The 17,848-nt window shown below is 42.5% G+C and overlaps 2 protein-coding genes across 2 annotated transcripts; both read left to right on the plus strand.

The window, feature by feature from the left end:
* The first annotated feature begins 312 nt into the window (after positions 1–312).
* Positions 313–2,217, plus strand: LOC114944006 (uncharacterized). The gene has a single exon (XM_029319706.1). It carries the CDS (start codon positions 313–315, stop codon positions 2,215–2,217), a length of 1,905 nt encoding a protein of 634 aa, XP_029175539.1.
* Positions 2,218–2,400: 183 nt separating this feature from the next.
* On the plus strand, positions 2,401–5,225 carry LOC114944008 (uncharacterized). Its single transcript, XM_029319707.1, has 2 exons — positions 2,401–3,506; positions 3,593–5,225. The coding sequence occupies exons 1-2, from the start codon at positions 2,401–2,403 to the stop codon at positions 5,223–5,225; spliced, it is 2,739 nt and encodes a 912-aa protein (XP_029175540.1).
* Positions 5,226–17,848: the final 12,623 nt, after the last annotated feature.

The following is a 17,848-nucleotide window of genomic DNA, read 5'->3' on the forward strand; positions in this document are numbered from 1 at the left end:
CATTGTGCAATCTCGGTGAAAATTTTCGTGTGTTTCGAAATACAGTCCACGTCAAAAACATTGACTCGAACGTCGCGCTCCGTCGGTCCGACGGCGCCGTGGTTACGCGCCCGGTACTCCAGTGAGGGGGAATTAGCATTGTCTCGGCTACTCTACATAGATAATGGTGCTCGTGTAAAGTTACGACGGCGAAGCAGGTTGGCGTTTCGCTCGTTCTGTGGCGAATATTGTCACAAACTAAATAAAGTTCGTCTCTTCGCTTAAATTGCGAGTGTCCGAGTCATTTGAAAAAAAAAAACCCGCACTGTGATCATGAGTGAATTGAGAAATTTACTCATCGCGCAAACGGAGAACATCGATTCGTTGAAAAGAGTCCTCGTCAATTTTAAGAAATTGGCAAAAGTCAACGTGACATTGGCTAAGACGCAGGGGCGCCTCGCTACTTTGGAGATGATTTGGGCCTCCTGCCGAGAGCATCAAGTCCGGCTGCTGCAGACTGCGACATCGGATGAACAGAAGACACTACCTTACTTCCAGAACGGGGAGTTTATAGTCGCCGAGGACTACTACAACGACACGGCAGACCTTCTTAGAGAAACGATAAGTAGATTTACTACAAATCAGCCTTCTTCATTCGATCGTAGTACCGACTCCTCCGTACGCGAGAGTTACCATAACAATTTTCAGTTGCCGCGGATATCCCTGCCAAAATTTTCGGGCAACTTTTCGGAATGGGAAAGTTTCAAAAACACGTTCGAGTCTCTAGTCGCGAATAATGATTCTCTTACAAATACCCAAAAGTTTCATTATCTTAAGACAAGCGTCATCGGGGACGCCGCTTTAATAATAAGTAACTTGAAAATTTCCGACGCAAATTACGAGTCCGCTTGGCAACTGATCATTGATGAGTATGACGATAAATTGACTCTTATCCATACTCACATTCACGCCTTCATGTGTCTTCCGACAATGAAATCCGAAAACGTCGCGGAACTACGAACATTGCGAGACACGGTGTCCGCGTCGCTCGCGGCACTTACCAATTTAAATCGGCCGGTGAGCGAGTGGGATGATATTCTCATATATATCATATCACAAAAATTCAGTGCGAGAACGAAGAGCGAATGGAACCTGAAAGTTTTATCGAGTCGAGATCTTCCGGCGTACAAAGATATCCACGAGTTCCTCACACTCCGCATACGTGGTCTGTCTGACTTCTCCGATTATTCAAAGACTATAAGTTCTAAGAATGACAAACAGCGTTCTTCAGTTCATAACGTTACCGTCGTTAAATGCATTTGTTGCTCGGGCAATCATGCTATCACGAGGTGTGAGGAATTTCGTGGGAAAGACGTACCGCAGAGAAGTATCATTGCGCGACAAAATAAAGTTTGTTTTAATTGTCTGCGAGCGGGACATTTCACGAGACAGTGTCCGAGTAAAATTCGATGCGCTCACTGCAAACGCTCTCACAACACGCTGTTGCATCAAGAGAATGTTCAAACGTCAAATGTCGGTGAAAATTCCGATTCATCTAAATCAAAAGCTAACGCGACTCCCTGTGCGAACAAGATTAGTGTCGTCGGCGAAGCTGCCGTCGCCAGCGTGCAATCAATTAGGCCTCCGAATAACGCGACGCCCGCGGTCCTCCTAGCGACCGCGTGGGTTAACGTCCATACGTCCGAAGGCAGATGCTTCAAGGTTCGAGCCTTGTTAGATCAAGGATCTAATTTTAGTTTTATCTCCGAGACGTTATGTCAAACGATCCGCACTAGACGACAGAGGACCGATCTACAAATCAAGGGCTTCGGCGAAAAATATACCGGCTCGGCGCGATCGCGAGTTTCGTTAAAATTGACACCGTGCGATAAGTCAAACCCGGTCTTCCCCGTTACCGCTTACGTTTTCCACCGCATTACGTCATACGCCGCAACGCGTATTCAGCCGGTCAATTCGTGGCCTCACCTGCAAGGCCTTTCGTTAGCGGATCCGTCAAGCAGACACCAGATCCATATGTTAATCGGCGCGGACGTGTACGGTTCGTTACTTATGCGTGACCTGAGAAAGGGTCCGCCCGGAACTCCCACTGCTCAATTGACCGCGTTCGGCTGGGTGATTTCCGGACCGACCGGATCGAAAGAATCAGCTCTCTGTGAGGCTGCTTTTCTGAATTGCGTTCTCGCTGAACAGGTAGACTCTCTCCTCCAGAGATTTTAGGAGGATGAAGAGATCTCTGCGCCGGCCTCCCCCACGAATGAGGAGGAGCAATGCGAATCTCACTTCATTGAAACCCACAGCCGGGATTCTGATGGCCGCTACGTAGTGAGATTGCCTTTCAAGAGAGATCCGCCGTTCGATATCGGGGAATCTCTATCCATCGCGAAAGCGTTGTATCGTCGCATGGAGACTCGACTAGATAAAGATTCCGATCTCAGTTCGCAATACCGCGACTTCTTGTCTGAATACGAATCACTCGGCCATATGACACGCGTGGACGAGGCTGAAATTACGGAGACCTTGCCAGTTTACATTCCCCATCATCCGGTGATGCGGGAAGAGAGCTGCACCACGAAGCTTCGCATTGTCTTTAACGCGTCTTGTAAGACTCGAAATGGGACGTCTCTCAACGACCATTTACTTGTCGGGCCGAAACTACAACAGGACCTTCCTGCTGTATTAACGCGTTGGCGTAAATGGCGCTTAGTCTATACGGCAGACATCGCAAAAATGTTTCGCCAGATACGCGTACATTCGAAGGACGTCGACTTTCAAAGGATACTTTGGCGCCCTACGGCTGACGCGCCAATTACCCACTTTCGACTGCTCACCGTTACATACGGTTTAGCTTCAGCACCGTATCTGTCTATGCGAGTGCTTCGACAATTAGCTCTTGACGAAGGTGCTGACTTTCCTGCTGCGGTTCCTATCATTAATGACTCAATCTATGTGGATGACGCGTTGTTCGGTGCCGACAACTTTGACTCGTTACTCGATACGCGCACTCAACTCGTAGAACTTTTGAAACGCGGCGATTTTTTGCTACGAAAATGGGCTTCCAATTGTGACGAACTTCTTGATAACGTTACAAACGATCAGTCGGAAGTTACTAATCACCTTGTACTGAAGGACGAATTGTTAAGGATTCTTGGTTTATCGTGGCTTCCGTCGGAAGACTCATTTCAATTCACAGTGAAGTTTGATCTTCCGATCGTGTTGACAAAACGTTCTATACTATCGTGCATTGCTAAACTATACGACCCTCTCGGATGGGCTGCCCCGGTTGTGATAACTGCCAAGATAATTCTGCAAGAATTGTGGCTACTACGTTACGATTGGGACACCCCACTTCCAAACGAGTTGAGTCAACGATGGACTGCTTTCGCCTCCGACCTTTCAAGTTTGGAGTCGATACGTATTCCTCGATGGACCGGTCAAAGCCCGGATAATCTTACGTTAGAACTTCACGGATTCGCGGACGCCTCGAATCGCGCTTACGCCGCCGTTGTGTATATGCGCGTGTTTCACTCCCTTTCTGAGTATCGAGTAAATTTAATCGCCGCAAAGTCAAAGGTCGCATCCTTAAGACACTTAGCATTCCTCGACTCGAACTCAATGCGGTAGTTTTATTAAGTCGATTAGTGAAGTGGTTGATAAATTCATTAAACTTCTCAAATACTTCGATTCATTGTTGGACGGACTCCACTATTACGCTGGCGTGGCTGCGTCAACACCCATCGAAATGGACCACGTACGTGGCCAATAGGGTATCGGAAGTACAGTGCAACCTGCCATCTGCTAAGTGGAGTCACGTGCCGTCCAAAGAAAATCCCGCGGACTGTGCGTCCAGAGGATTCAATGCGTCCGACATAGTTGAGCATTCGTTATGGTGGGCGGGCCCGCCTTGGCTTCAACAGCCTTCTACCTCTTGGCCTCCACATAACGTCGCTACTTCACTCTCTGAAGAGCTAGTGAAACAAGTACATGCCGAAAGTCGAAAATCCGCGGTTCTGCATGTAGAGGGCACTCCGGAATGGGACCTTCCCCATCGATTTGGCTGTTGGACTAGACTTGTCCGAGTGACAGCTTACATCTACCGATTTTTCCTTTGTTCTCGTAATAAAACGAACAGTGAAGATACCACTGTATTGTATCTTGGAGTAGACGAGCTCCGTCGAGCAGAGACTTTCTGGCTCGCTTATGCGCAGAAAAGATCGTTCGAACTCGAGTTCAAGACCTTACGGAAAGACGAAACGCTCCCTCACAAAAGCTCGTTGAAATCGCTAAATCCTTTCGTCGGAAAGGATTCTTTACTTCGTCTCGGCGGGCGATTACGAAATTCCGCTCTCTCCTACAAGGAACGACATCCGATTATCATTCCCCGGGGCAGAATAGCCGAGCTGTTAATCGATCATGCGCATCGGATCTCGCTCCACGGCGGAGTTCAACTTGTCCTCCGAACGCTCCGTCAAAACTATTGGCTACTCGGCGGTCGAAGTACGGTAAAATTTCGCATTCGGCAATGCATAGTTTGCGCTCGTTACGCGAAGCAACAAGCCAGCCAACTCATGGGAGATCTCCCTTCTCCCCGAGTTAATCCATCGTCCCCGTTTACTCATACGGGAGTCGATTACGCTGGTCCGTTTTTCCTTACCCCGTTCGTCAGTCGCGGACAGAAGACTCGAAAACATTATATTGCTTTGTTTATTTGTCTCGCTACAAAAGCTATTCATATTGAATTAGTCGAAGACTATTCCGCGGCGGGTTTTTTGGCGGCCTTTAGGAGATTCGCGAGTCGAAGAGGCTTGCCTCAAAAACTGTATAGCGATAACGGAACAAATTTCCACGGAGCGGACCGGGAGCTAAAGAGCACGTTTGACGCAGTAAGTTCCGATCCCTCATTGCGAGACGTCCTCGCTAACGATAGAGTGGAGTGGCACTTCATTCCGTCCGCATCTCCTCACTTCGGAGGATTGTGGGAGGCCGGCGTAAAGAGCTTCAAGACTCACTTGAAAAAGACAGTGGGTTCGCATACCTTATCTCAAGCCGAATTTTCAACACTGCTTTGCCGAATTGAGGCGTGTCTCAATTCGCGCCCCATTGCAACCTTAAGCGACGATCCAAGCGATTTGCTAGCGCTTACTCCTGGTCATTTTCTTATAGGTCGACCGATGACCGCCGTACCGGAGGAGTCTGTACTTGCGATAAACGAAAACCGATTGTCTTGATGGCAACTCGTCAACGCGATGAGCGAACGAGTGTGGCGTGCATGGTCGCTTGATTATTTGCATTCGCTGCAACAACGAGGTAAATGGACGAATAAGTCTTCAGACTTTCGCGTCGGAGAACTTGTACTACTGAAAAATTCCCTGCTCCCTCCGAGCAAGTGGGAACTCGCTCGAGTCGCGCTGATCCATCCGGGATCCGACGGACTCGTTCGAGTCGTGACAGTTCGCACCGCACATTCCTCTTTCAAGCGACCAATCACGCAACTATGCCGTCTTCCAGTTACTTGTGAAAATAATGATAAAACCATTGTTCAATCAACAAATTGTAATTAGATTAAGTTTAAAGTTAAGAAATTCTTATACTCTTTGAATGACTCACGTTACTCAAAGGTCACATTATTCGAAATTGTTTACGCTCTTAGCCCGTTATAACCTTGCTATTCGACCGAGATCAAAGCGAGCGTGTCTATTATTCAAGTATTAACTTTACTTTCGGGCATTCAAATTGTCACTCAGAGTTATAAATCTTGTCAGCCTTACAAGACTGTTTTTTTTTTGTTTTTTTTTTTTGTTTTTGGTCGAGTATTTACGCTTCCACAATTGTTAAGATGTTTTCGACTTTCGAGATTCGTTTCGGAATTCTATACTCTAGTAATTATTTTGAAAATTGTAGTAGGTCATGCCACACTTCTTTCGCATCCGTTCGTCTGCGAGGCGGGCGGTATGTTCGAGAATTTAGGAACGATCTCGAAGGTCAGAACATATTTTGTTTTCGCACCAAATAAGGCGGACTCAAGTTCCGTCCTGCGTGTCACCTTATTTTTAAAATCGGGAGTATCGATTGGCGATCCGACCGCGAATAGCGATTCGACACGCGCGTGTCACGCGCCAAATTCCAAAGGATGCGTGATCCCGCGACCGTGATCGTCGCGGGATCTCCTATGCGACCAGTAAGCCCGGAGAGCTCGCTGAGATCAGTCGTGCGAGTGAAACTTAAAATAAAGAACCCAAGTGTACAACGAACCTTTCAGTCTCAAATTAATCATCCTGTTGCTAAGTCTCCTTTCTCAACGAATCGGCAGTTAACAAATAAATATCTCTCGTTCGGTCGCGAGGAAGCAACAATACGAAGGCTCGCGTACAAATATTTATATGTATTTGTATTTGTTTTGCCGCTACTACTGCGCTAAAAAAGTGTGCGTAAATTGCCGTGTCATCAGCGAACATTGCTAAATTGGTTTTAGGAAATTCTGTGGCATATCATTTAAAAATATATTAAATAATATCGGACCGAGAACTGAGCCTTGAGGTACACCTGCCCTTATTATTTTCGTTCTAGATTTACTATTATTTATTGTTACTCGAAATGTTCTATTGTTTATATATGAATGTATTAGCTTGATCATATGAAACGGGTATTTTTGTTCCAACATTTTATATAACAAACCATCCATCCAAACTTTAACAAAGGCTTTTTCTATATCTAAGAGTAACATCACCGTTACGTTATCTTTATTATAATTTACTCGTATGTCATTTACTATTGTTGGCATTTATTTGTTGGGCTCGACTTATTTAGTTATCCGTCGTCCGTCTTGTTATTGCAGGCATGTATTAGTATAAGGCATTGTCTCGGTATTTACATTCTTTTGTATTGTATGTCTTCCGTACATGTTCATCCGTTCGTCGTCTGAGAATTTGTCGAATTTGTGTCCTCGCGTGATTGGCGCGATTTGAAGCGTCGGTTATTTTTGACGACGGTATATAAGACGACCGCCCGGTCGAGAGACACTCTCATTATTGATTCTTCTCGTACTGAATCCGCGTAATAAACAGTTCTCAACGCATCAAGGGTACTTTATTCAAATATCTCTCGCCCAACAGTTTATCAGAAGTGGGATTCGAAGTTCACGTGTCAATTACTTGGGAAAAAAAAGGGGAGAAAAGTGCATAATGAGTACGCCGGGTAATAATTTCACGGTGGTGGAATTGAAATCGGCTTTACGGGTGAAAGGGCTGCCGTCGGGAGGAGCGAAGGCGGAGTTGATCCAGAGGTTCGAGAAGATCGGCGATCCGGGCGTGTGGGCCGAATTGAACAAGCAACCAGAGGGGCGGCGCTCAGCGAGTGCCTCGCGTCCGGAAATGGAGAGTGAGATGGAAGAGACCCGGGCGGGGGACGACCTTCTGGAGGAGTCTGCTGCGGAGGAGATTGCGTTGGAGAGGACTGCGGCGAGACGGGATGCGGCGGTGCGAGGGCACGAGGGCGCCTCGTCCGCTCTCCTCGGAAATTTAGAACGCGCCGAGTTAAATCTTCTGCGGAGAGAGAGAGATTTGTGGGAGAGAGGGAGATCATTTTTTCAAAGGGAGAGAGAGCTGCTTCGCGGCTCTTCGGTGGCATCAGCGGGATCGTCCGGTGGTGAAAGTTTTAGGGGTGTCAAGGAGTTGTTGCCGGAATTCGACGGAAGTGAGAACACGTTTTGGAGGTGGAGGAGTCAGCTCGGACTTCTCAGGGACATTTATCGTCTTGACGAAGGCGCTACCAGGATCCTGATCGGCTCTCGTTTGAAGGGACGGGCATTGACCTGGTTCTACTCCCAAACCGAACACCTTGCATTGGGAATGGAGGAGCTGCTGGAAGAGATGGCGCGAATGTTCGACCTGCGTCCGGCGAGGATCACGCTCCGGAGAAAATTTGAGGCTCGCATGTGGAGGGATGACGAGCCATTTAGCAATTATTATCACGAAAAGGTGATTCTTGCTAATCGTGTCCCGGTGGCTGAGGACGAGCTTCTTGATCACGTGATTGAGGGCATTACGAACGTGCAATTGCGGAACCAGGCGCGTCTGATGAAGTACCGGTCGGGAGCGGAACTGCTGGAGGCCTTCGAGAGCATCGTGTTCGAGCGCAGAGACAGGATGATGGGGCCGCCCGGAGGAGCGAGACCCGCTGTCGGCGAGGGATTAGGAGCGGCGTTGGGCCCGGGACGGGCGGAGAGCCGGGGAGGCAGGGTGAAGCCAGCTGCGGATGGTGGAGCCGGGCTGCCGGGGTTAGAGCGGACGCGGTGTTTCCGCTGCGGTGGGGTAGGCCATATCGCGGCACGTTGCGGGCGGCCGCCGACGGGTCGCGCGTGTTATGTTTGCGGGGCGTCGGGACACTTGGCGACGGGGTGCCCTGGGCGTGGACGGCCGGCGGTGGCGGGTCCGACGGCGGGATCGGCGGAGATCGTGTTGGCGGACGCGGTTCGGCCCGCCGCGCTTCCTGAACCGTACATTGTAAGTGTGGATATTTTAGCGGCGGATGAGGGCGCAGATTTTAATTATACCGACGGCGCGGTGGTTGATTCGGGATCACCGGTCAGCCTAATAAAAAGTAGTAGCGTCCCAGAAAAATTGTGTTCACTGGTCGATCAGAGCGCAAATCAATTTCGCGGTATTAACGGCTCTTTACTCCGCATAAATAGTATTTTTTATAGTATTGTAAAAGCCTGTGGCGTCCAAATCAAAATAAAGTTTTACACAGTACCGGACGACGCAATGACGTATAATGTTCTTCTCGGAAGAGATTTTTTGACGTGTCCGTCGATACGAGTTACGCTCGGAGAAACAGTAGAAATCGTAGCGATCGAGGAGCCGAGTATTTTTGGAAAAATTATGGCGATTGAGAGTGGTGACGATTCGGTCAATATGTGTGGCGAACTCTGAATCGACGAAGGTATTGGCGAAAAGAGCGTTAGAGAGATCAGCGAGGCGTACGAGGCATGTTACCTCGGTTGCTTGCGGGCGGAGAGCGGCGCGCCCGATTTTGAGATGACCATCGCGTTGAAGCACGAACAACCGATAGCGTCGCGCCCGCGGAGGTTGTCATTCGCTGACAAGGAGGCTTTGCGCGGTATTTTAGACAGGCTCTTGAGTGATGGAACTATACGACACAGCGATTTCCCGTATGCGAGTCCCATCGTGCTCGTTAGGAAAAAAGACGGAAGTATTCGTTTGTGTATCGATTATCGCGAACTAAACAAAATCACGGTGCGAGATAATTTCCCCACGGAATTGATCGACGATAATATTGATCGCTTGAGAAAGCAAAAAATATTTCTCGATTTTGGATTTAAAGGATGGATTCCATCACGTCAGGATGCATCCCGCGTCGATAAAATATACGTCATTTGTGACGCCGCTGGGGCAGTTTGAATGGCTACGTATGCCGTTCGGACTGACGAACGCGCCGCGTGTGTTTCAGTGTTTTATACATATGGTGTTTGCGTCATTAATTAGAGCCAATAAAATATTATTATACCTAGACGATATCTTGGTCGCGACGGAAAGCCTAGATGAGCACATCGAGATTTTGCGGGAGGTTTTCGGGTCGGCCGGTCGGTCTCGTTTGCAGTTTCGCCTCGATAAGTGCTTTGCGCGAACAGAGGTCAAATACTTGGGGTATTGCGTGAGTCAGAGCGGCATACGCCCGAGCGATGAAAACGTCGAATCCGTGCTGAATTACCCGATCCCGCGTAACGCGAAGGAAGTGCAGAGATTCGTCGGTTTGGCGAGTTACTTTCGTCGGTTTATCCCCGGATTTTCCGTGATAGCGAAGCCACTGTACGATTTAATAAAAAAAAACGCGAGGTTTAAATTCGAAAGTTTAGAAGCCACTGGCAATCGAGACGCTTAAGGGGCGCTTGTCGAGCGGACCGGTGTTGGCGATATATTCGCCGTGCGCCGATACGGAGCTGCATTGTGATGCGAGCGTTAGCGGTTTCGGTGGTATTTTGCTCCAAAAACAGAGCGATGGATTGTGGCGTCCGATCTCGTTTTGGAGCCAGAGAACGACGTCCACCGAAGCGAAATATCATAGCTTCGAATTAGAGTGTCTCGCGGTCGTGTACGCGATAAAGCGTTTCCATATTTATCTGGCGGGACGGAAATTTAAGGTGATGACCGACTGTGACAGCTTTCGACTCACGCTTAATAGAAAAGACGTGAATCGTCGGATCTCGCGGTGGGCTCTCTTTTTACAAGACTACGACTGTGAAATCGTTCACCGCCCGGGGGGACGTATGAGCCACGAGGACGCGCTTAGCCGCTGTCACAGTGTTCTAGTACTCGAGGGTAATACATTCGAGCGAACTCTGTCAATTTGCCAAGACCTGCGACGAAGAAATTAGTAAAATTCGTGACGAACTCGAAAAGAGCGAAATAAAATATTATGAATTGCGCGACGGAATTGGTCTATCGGAAGGACAAAAATAGGAAATTATTGTTTTACGTGCCACAGTCGATGGAAAGCAACGTGATTAGAACTTGTCATGACGACCTGGGTCACGTCGGTGTCGACAAGGTTATCGATAGTATAAGGAAAGTTTATTGGTTCCCGCGGATGCGGGACAAAGTCAAAGAATACATTTTTAACTGCTTGCGCTGTGTTGAATTCTCACCGCCGAGCGGTAAAACGGAGGGTTATTTGTTTAGCATTCCAAAGGAAAACTCTCCGTTTGCGACAATCCACGTTGATCATTTAGGGCCACTAGAAAAAACCGGAAAGGGATTTCGGCATCTACTCGCCATCATCGACGCGTTTACAAAATTTATTAGACTCTATCCATGCAAATCAACGACGTCAGAGGAAACGATTAGGCATCTTCGCGATTATTTCCGTGCATACAGTCAGCCGAGGCGTGTGATTTCAGATCGGGGCACTTGTTTTACGTCTGAGGTGTTTAAAGAATTTTTAAAGTCAATATTAATCGATCACGTTTTGATCGCCGTTGGAACACCGAGAGCCAACGAGCAGGTAGAGCGATTTAATCGAACAATAACACCAATGCTAGCAAAATTGTGTGAAACGCCCTCCAAATGGGAATTGTGCTCTGAAAGAAATAGAATACGCGATGAATAATACCGTCTGCCGTGTAACCGGCGAAACACCTGCTCGTTTGCTGTTCGGATTAGAACAGAGAGAAAAACAAATGATGTACTACGCGACCTTGTACAGATTGATGTAAACACGGAGCGTGATCTCGATCGACTTCGATGCGACGCTGAAATAAAAATTAAAGCATCGCAACAACAAAGTGCTGCGCGATATAATTTGCGACGAAAACCAGCACGTAAATATCAACCTGGCGATTATGTCGAAATACGAAATGTAGAGAATACGGTCGGAATAAACAAAAAATTGATACCAAAATTTAAAGGACCGTACGTGATAAAGAAAGCGCTCGATTATGACCGATATATTGTAAGCGATATCGACGGTTTCCAGGTGACACAACGGCCATATAGCGGTGTAGTTGCGCCCGATCAGATGCGACCATATGTAAAATTATAATTGTGTTCACGAGTATGCGTTTGACCGATATGCGATATTTGATTATGTTAGTCCGGGACGGCCTAATGTCAGAATGGCCGAACTGTTGGCATTTATTTGTTGGGCTCGACTTATTTAGTTATCCGTCGTCCGTCTTGTTATTGCGGGTATGTATTAGTATAAGGCATTGTCTCGGTATTTACATTCTTTTGTATTGTATGTCTTCCGTACATGTTCATCCGTTCGTCGTCTGAGAATTTGTCGAATTCGTGTCCTCGCGTGATTGGCGCGATTTGAAGCGTCGGTTATTTTTGACGACGGTATATAAGACGACCGCCCGGTCGAGAGACACTCTCATTATTGATTCTTCTCGTACTGAATCCGCGTAATAAACAGTTCTCAACGCATCAAGGGTACTTTATTCAAATATCTCTCGCCCAACACTATTCTTACTATTTGTTGTACTGTGTTACGTTTTTTCCTAAAACCAAATTGATGCTCATTTGTGAGTTTGTTATTTTCGGCATGCTTTTGTAGTCTTATTGTTCAAAACGCATCAGAAAATATTATCAGTATAATAAAATATTATATTCGAACAGAATATTTTAGAAGATTCTAGACTAATCGATATTTACAGCAAATTGTTTTTGTATGTTTTTCGAGGAGAAAACACAGCGACATAAATCAATCTAATACAATTGTCGCTCGTATATTGAAAACAAAGTGATAAATATAAGGCCAACTTATCGAGCTGAATATTCGAGATGTTCAGTCAACTACCATTTATTACATGTATAAATTATAAAACTACAGTCATTATATTAAAACTGACGCAAATTACAATCATTCTATAAACGTTTCGACCGCACGCGGTCTTCTTCAGTATAATTATTGAAATATAAATTCTTACAATTAACATAATATCGAAATTTAATTATAGTTATTCAGAATCAAGAGTTTTTGAGCAATTAACGCGTGTTTCAATCCGTCCTGTCCAACAATGTTCGCCTCGATATGATCCCTGATTTTGTTCAGATCTCGGATAGTTTCATCGTTAATATGCGAGAAATTAACCCGTTCCGTAGGCGCTGCGATTAATAAAAAATTACCGATCAACGTATGTCCAAATTATAATATGTATCCCCTACAATTGGTAGTATGCTTACCTATCATCGTTCTTCTTGACAATTTTGCTACTTATTAACAGTTATTAAGGATGACACATAACAAACCAACAATACAGAAAGACAGCTCATTTTAAACTCTACTTGATCGGAGAGCGTGCGTGTTTATATATGATCTAATATCTATGTTTTACTCGTTAATGTCCTATTTGTCCTATTATTATTTCTTGTTCGCTAATATATCCAAAATATCAAAATACGACTCGCTAAGTAACTCACAAGGGGAGTGCACGACGTGCCCCTCACCGATTCAAACGAGGATTTTTTTATGTATAGTACCTAATTAGAAACAAGTTCTGTTAAAGCGAGAGAACGCGCTTCTCAAGCATTCGTCTGAAAAAAAATGTTGAAGATTTGCCAGCACTTCTTAAGACGTTGCAAAGAAGCATTATCGAAGCGCCCTGGTGGCTTAGTTGGTAGTGTTCTTCTTTTGTAACTGCGAGATCGCTGGATCGAATCTCGCCGTGTGAAACTATTTTTTTTCTTTTATTTTTGTATAATTTATTTTTTTTGTTTTTAGGAACATTTTATAACATTAATAAATATTTTTTTAATAATTGACATTTAAAAAATTTTTAACTTTTTGTTCCATATATTAAAAAAAAATTCGATTGCTTTCTGTCAAAAATATAATATTAGGAAATGTTTAATATTATACGAGAAATATATCACTACTATAAAATAAATAAGTAAATTTAAAATAATCTTTCAGCTGGAGTTTCGCAAATTCCTCGTTTAACAAAACTTCTTCATCTTTACTACTTCCTGCAAGCGATTCTTTTTGTTCAACATCGCTTTTTATCGAAGAATCAGATGTTGATTCCATCTTCGAAATTTTCACGGCACTGTCTATAACGTCTTCCTTGTACTGTCGTAACTAACGGTCGACTATTTCAAAAACCGACGCTTTGCCTGTCTTCTCCTGTACGATTCTCCCCTCTCTTACTTCAACAAAGCGGCTGATCCCTTATGGTCAAAACTCGTAGCTATTGTTGCTCCAGGTCAGATATACAAAAAGTGATCCGAGACCGAGCATAATAATAAAAATATAGCTCTAACGTATAAAACTTTTAAGAAATATTTTTATTTCTAGAGCTAGAAAATTTAAAATATTTTTAATAATTGTACAATAAAAAATAATTAAAAATATTACCAAATTATCCGCATTATTATTGATAATTGTTTACTAATTTATTTTATTAGTAGTGATATATTTCTCGTATAATATTAAACATTTCCTAATATTATATTTTTGACAGAAAGCAATCGAATTTTTTTTTAATATATGGAACAAAATGTTAAAAATTTTTTAAATGTCAATTATTAAAAAAATATTTATTAATGTTATAAAATGTTCCTAAAAACAAAAAAAATAAATTATACAAAAATAAAAGAAAAAAAATAGTTTCACACGGCGAGATTCGATCCAGCGATCTCGCAGTTACAAAAGAAGAACACTACCAACCAAGCCACCGGGGCGCTTCGATAATGCTTCTTTGCAACGTCTTAAGAAGTGCTGGCAAATCTTCAACATTTTTTTTCAGACGAATGCTTGAGAAGCGCGTTCTCTCGCTTTAACAGAACTTGTTTCTAATTAGGTACTATACATAAAAAAATCCTCGTTTGAATCGGTGGGGGGCACGTCGTGCACTCCCCTTGTCAGTATCTTTGTTTAAATTTAGTCCATTTTTTTGTTCCTTGATATGTAGCAGAAATGAGTCTTTTATAATAATTATTTTCGTTGTCCATGATCTTAACATTGTCCCAATTAAAAGTATGATGTTCATTTATTATGTGTTCAGAAATTACTGAATGTTTCGTTGAGTCCAACCTAATATTATTTTTATGTTCTTTTATTCGCGTCTGCAATTGCCTCTTTGTTTGGCCTACATAAGATGCATTACAATTATTGCAACTGATCTTATAAACCACATTCGAATTGCATGGATGGAGTTTTATCTTTCTGCGCTTTAATAATATTATCCAATTTGTTGAGACATCTATATCCTACCATACAATTTTTATTTTTTACCGAGGAAACAATCATTTCTGAGATCCCATCTATATACGGAATGACAAAGAATTTTTTATTGACCGAGTCATTTCTTATACTTTTTGTTCTTTCTATGTTGGCCTGTCTCTCTATAATGCTCCCCTTAGATATGATGTGTTCTATCCGATGATTAATTTTGTTAAAAATCAGATCAAGAGGGTAACCATTGCTTCTGAGTATATTAATAATTAACTCCAAATTTTTATTAAAAAATAGTGGATGTGATAGCAATAGACGTCTGTCTACAAGGTTATATATTATTCCAATTTTGTGACATAATGGGTGGTTTGAATAAAATGATAACGTCCTTCCTGAGAAGGTTTCTTTTTGATACCAGTCTATATATATTTTGTTATTAATAATTTTAAGTGATAAATCTAAGAAATTTAAGCTATGGTTAACCTCTTGTTCGACCGTGAATTTAAGTCTTTCATGATAGTTGTTAAAATTATTCACAATCTGAGTCATATTAGTCATAGAGGTGGCCACTATTATGTCATTCACATAACGAAAATAAAACAAACATTCCAAATTCAACGCTTTGAGAACTGTATCCTCAAGATCTTGCATAACCAGGTCTGCAATAATTGGTGATAACGGTGACCCCATAGGGGTCCCAAACGTCTGTTTATAAATTATGTCATCAAATGTAAAATATGTAGAAGTCAATATGAATTTTATACCCCCCAAAAATTCGTTTTTCGGTATTTTAGTATTTATTCCAATGTGATCCCATCTATCGTTAATACCGTCAATCGCAAGATCCAGAGGAACGTTCGTAAACAAAGACACCACATCCAAGGAAAACATCCTATCATTCTTATCAATCTTTTTACCAGACAATATGCTGTACAAATCAAAACTATTATTAATATGACTTTTCGCTTTGGGTAGGCTAGTTCGTAAGGTGTTTTGTAAAAACGAAGCCAGCGAGTATAGAGCTGTATCAACCGATGAAACTATGATTCTAACTGGATAGTTTTCCTTATGGATTTTAGGTAATCCATACGCTTTTGGAAGGAGAGAATCACTACAACGTAATTTATAATATTCGTTTTTTGAAATATAATCTTCCTTAAGCCATCTCTTCAACAAATCATTCAAATCGTTCTCTATTTTTTTGCACGGATTTTTTTAACAATAGTGTAAGTGTTGACATCTTTTAAAACGTTTTCCATTTTGTTAATATAATGAGATCTTTCCATTGCCACCGTAGCATTACCCTTGTCCGCGCGTGTGAATAGAACATTCGGATTGTCTTTACAAAATTTTATTAAATCTCTGTGTGCACCAAGTAATTTTTGTTGACTTACGTCATTTTTATCCTTCGTGTTCAGAAGTTGTGCAAATTTTGGAACCGCGATATTTCTGATCGTTGTGAGATTATTAATATTATTTCGTTTGCTATTACTCTCTATGTCCTTGATGAATTCATGTATCGCTGTTTTTTTACTAATATTCGGAAGACAGAATTTATCACCCATTTGCAACAGATTAGAAACGTTAGGCGGAATGTCTGTGTTGGAAAGATTAACAAACCATTTTTTATTAGTATTTTCCAAAGGGTTAATTGTATCATTGAGAAATTTATTGGCTTCTATGTGTATATTGATCTCCTTTTTGGAAGAATAACCGCAGATTATTTTAAACAATGGATTAATGCGAATTACTTGTTAATAAGAGCGAGAGCAAAATTGGAATTTTTAAGAAATTGTAAAAATGGCGATATTTTTCCTACACATTTAGAAGGTTTTTGCCGCATTAAATTTAACGTTTTTCATCACAGATCGATCAGAAGACTAGATAGTATGTTGTACAAATTCAAAACAAATGCGATGAGCATTGAAATCTTTGATTTGCATAGACAGGTAGAGTCATTACAAAATAGGATTTTTCATCTCACCAGCGGGTTATTTAATCGTTTACCTGTACTCGCGTGGAATAGAATTTTCGAACATCATAACATTGCTTTTAAAAATTGCCACAACAGATTGGTTACTGCACACGAAAAGAAATTCAATTGGCTTAAGAGAAAACAACACTATAAGTATATCAACAGCATCAAACCTATAGATATACATTGCTCTTTACATTTTGAAACTTCACAACCGACGAAAATATCACAAAATTCTCTCAGGGCAATCACTAATGATGCCAAGGAGATCAATATACACATAGAAGCCAATAAATTTCTCAATGATACAATTAACCCTTTGGAAAATACTAATAAAAAATGGTTTGTTAATCTTTCCAACACAGACATTCCGCCTAATGTTTCTAATCTGTTGCAAATGGGTGATAAATTCTGTCTTCCGAATATTAGTAAAAAAACAGCGATACATGAATTCATCAAGGACATAGAGAGTAATAGCAGACGAAATAATATTAATAATCTCACAACGATCAGAAATATCGCGGTTCCAAAATTTGCACAACTTCTGAACACGAAGGATAAAAATGACGTAAGTCAACAAAAATTACTTGGTGCACACAGAGATTTAATAAAATTTTGTAAGGACAATCCGAATGTTCTATTCACACGCGCGGACAAGGGTAATGCTACGGTGGCAATGGAAAGATCTCATTATATTAACAAAATGGAAAACGTTTTAAAAGATGTCAACACTTACACTATTGTTAAAAAAATCCGTGCAAAAAAATAGAGAACGATTTGAATGATTTGTTGAAGAGATGGCTTAAGGAAGATTATATTTCAAAAAACGAATATTATAAATTACGTTGTAGTGATTCTCTCCTTCCAAAAGCGTATGGATTACCTAAAATCCATAAGGAAAACTATCCAGTTAGAATCATAGTTTCATCGGTTGATACAGCTCTATACTCGCTGGCTTCGTTTTTACAAAACACCTTACGAACTAGCCTACCCAAAGCGAAAAGTCATATTAATAATAGTTTTGATTTGTACAGCATATTGTCTGGTAAAAAGATTGATAAGAATGATAGGATGTTTTCCTTGGATGTGGTGTCTTTGTTTACGAACGTTCCTCTGGATCTTGCGATTGACGGTATTAACGATAGATGGGATCACATTGGAATAAATACTAAAATACCGAAAAAC

Source organism: Nylanderia fulva, unplaced genomic scaffold (assembly GCF_048542155.1).
Source record: "Nylanderia fulva isolate GAGA-0341 unplaced genomic scaffold, ASM4854215v1 Scaffold160, whole genome shotgun sequence".
Classification (NCBI taxonomy): domain Eukaryota; kingdom Metazoa; phylum Arthropoda; class Insecta; order Hymenoptera; family Formicidae; genus Nylanderia; species Nylanderia fulva.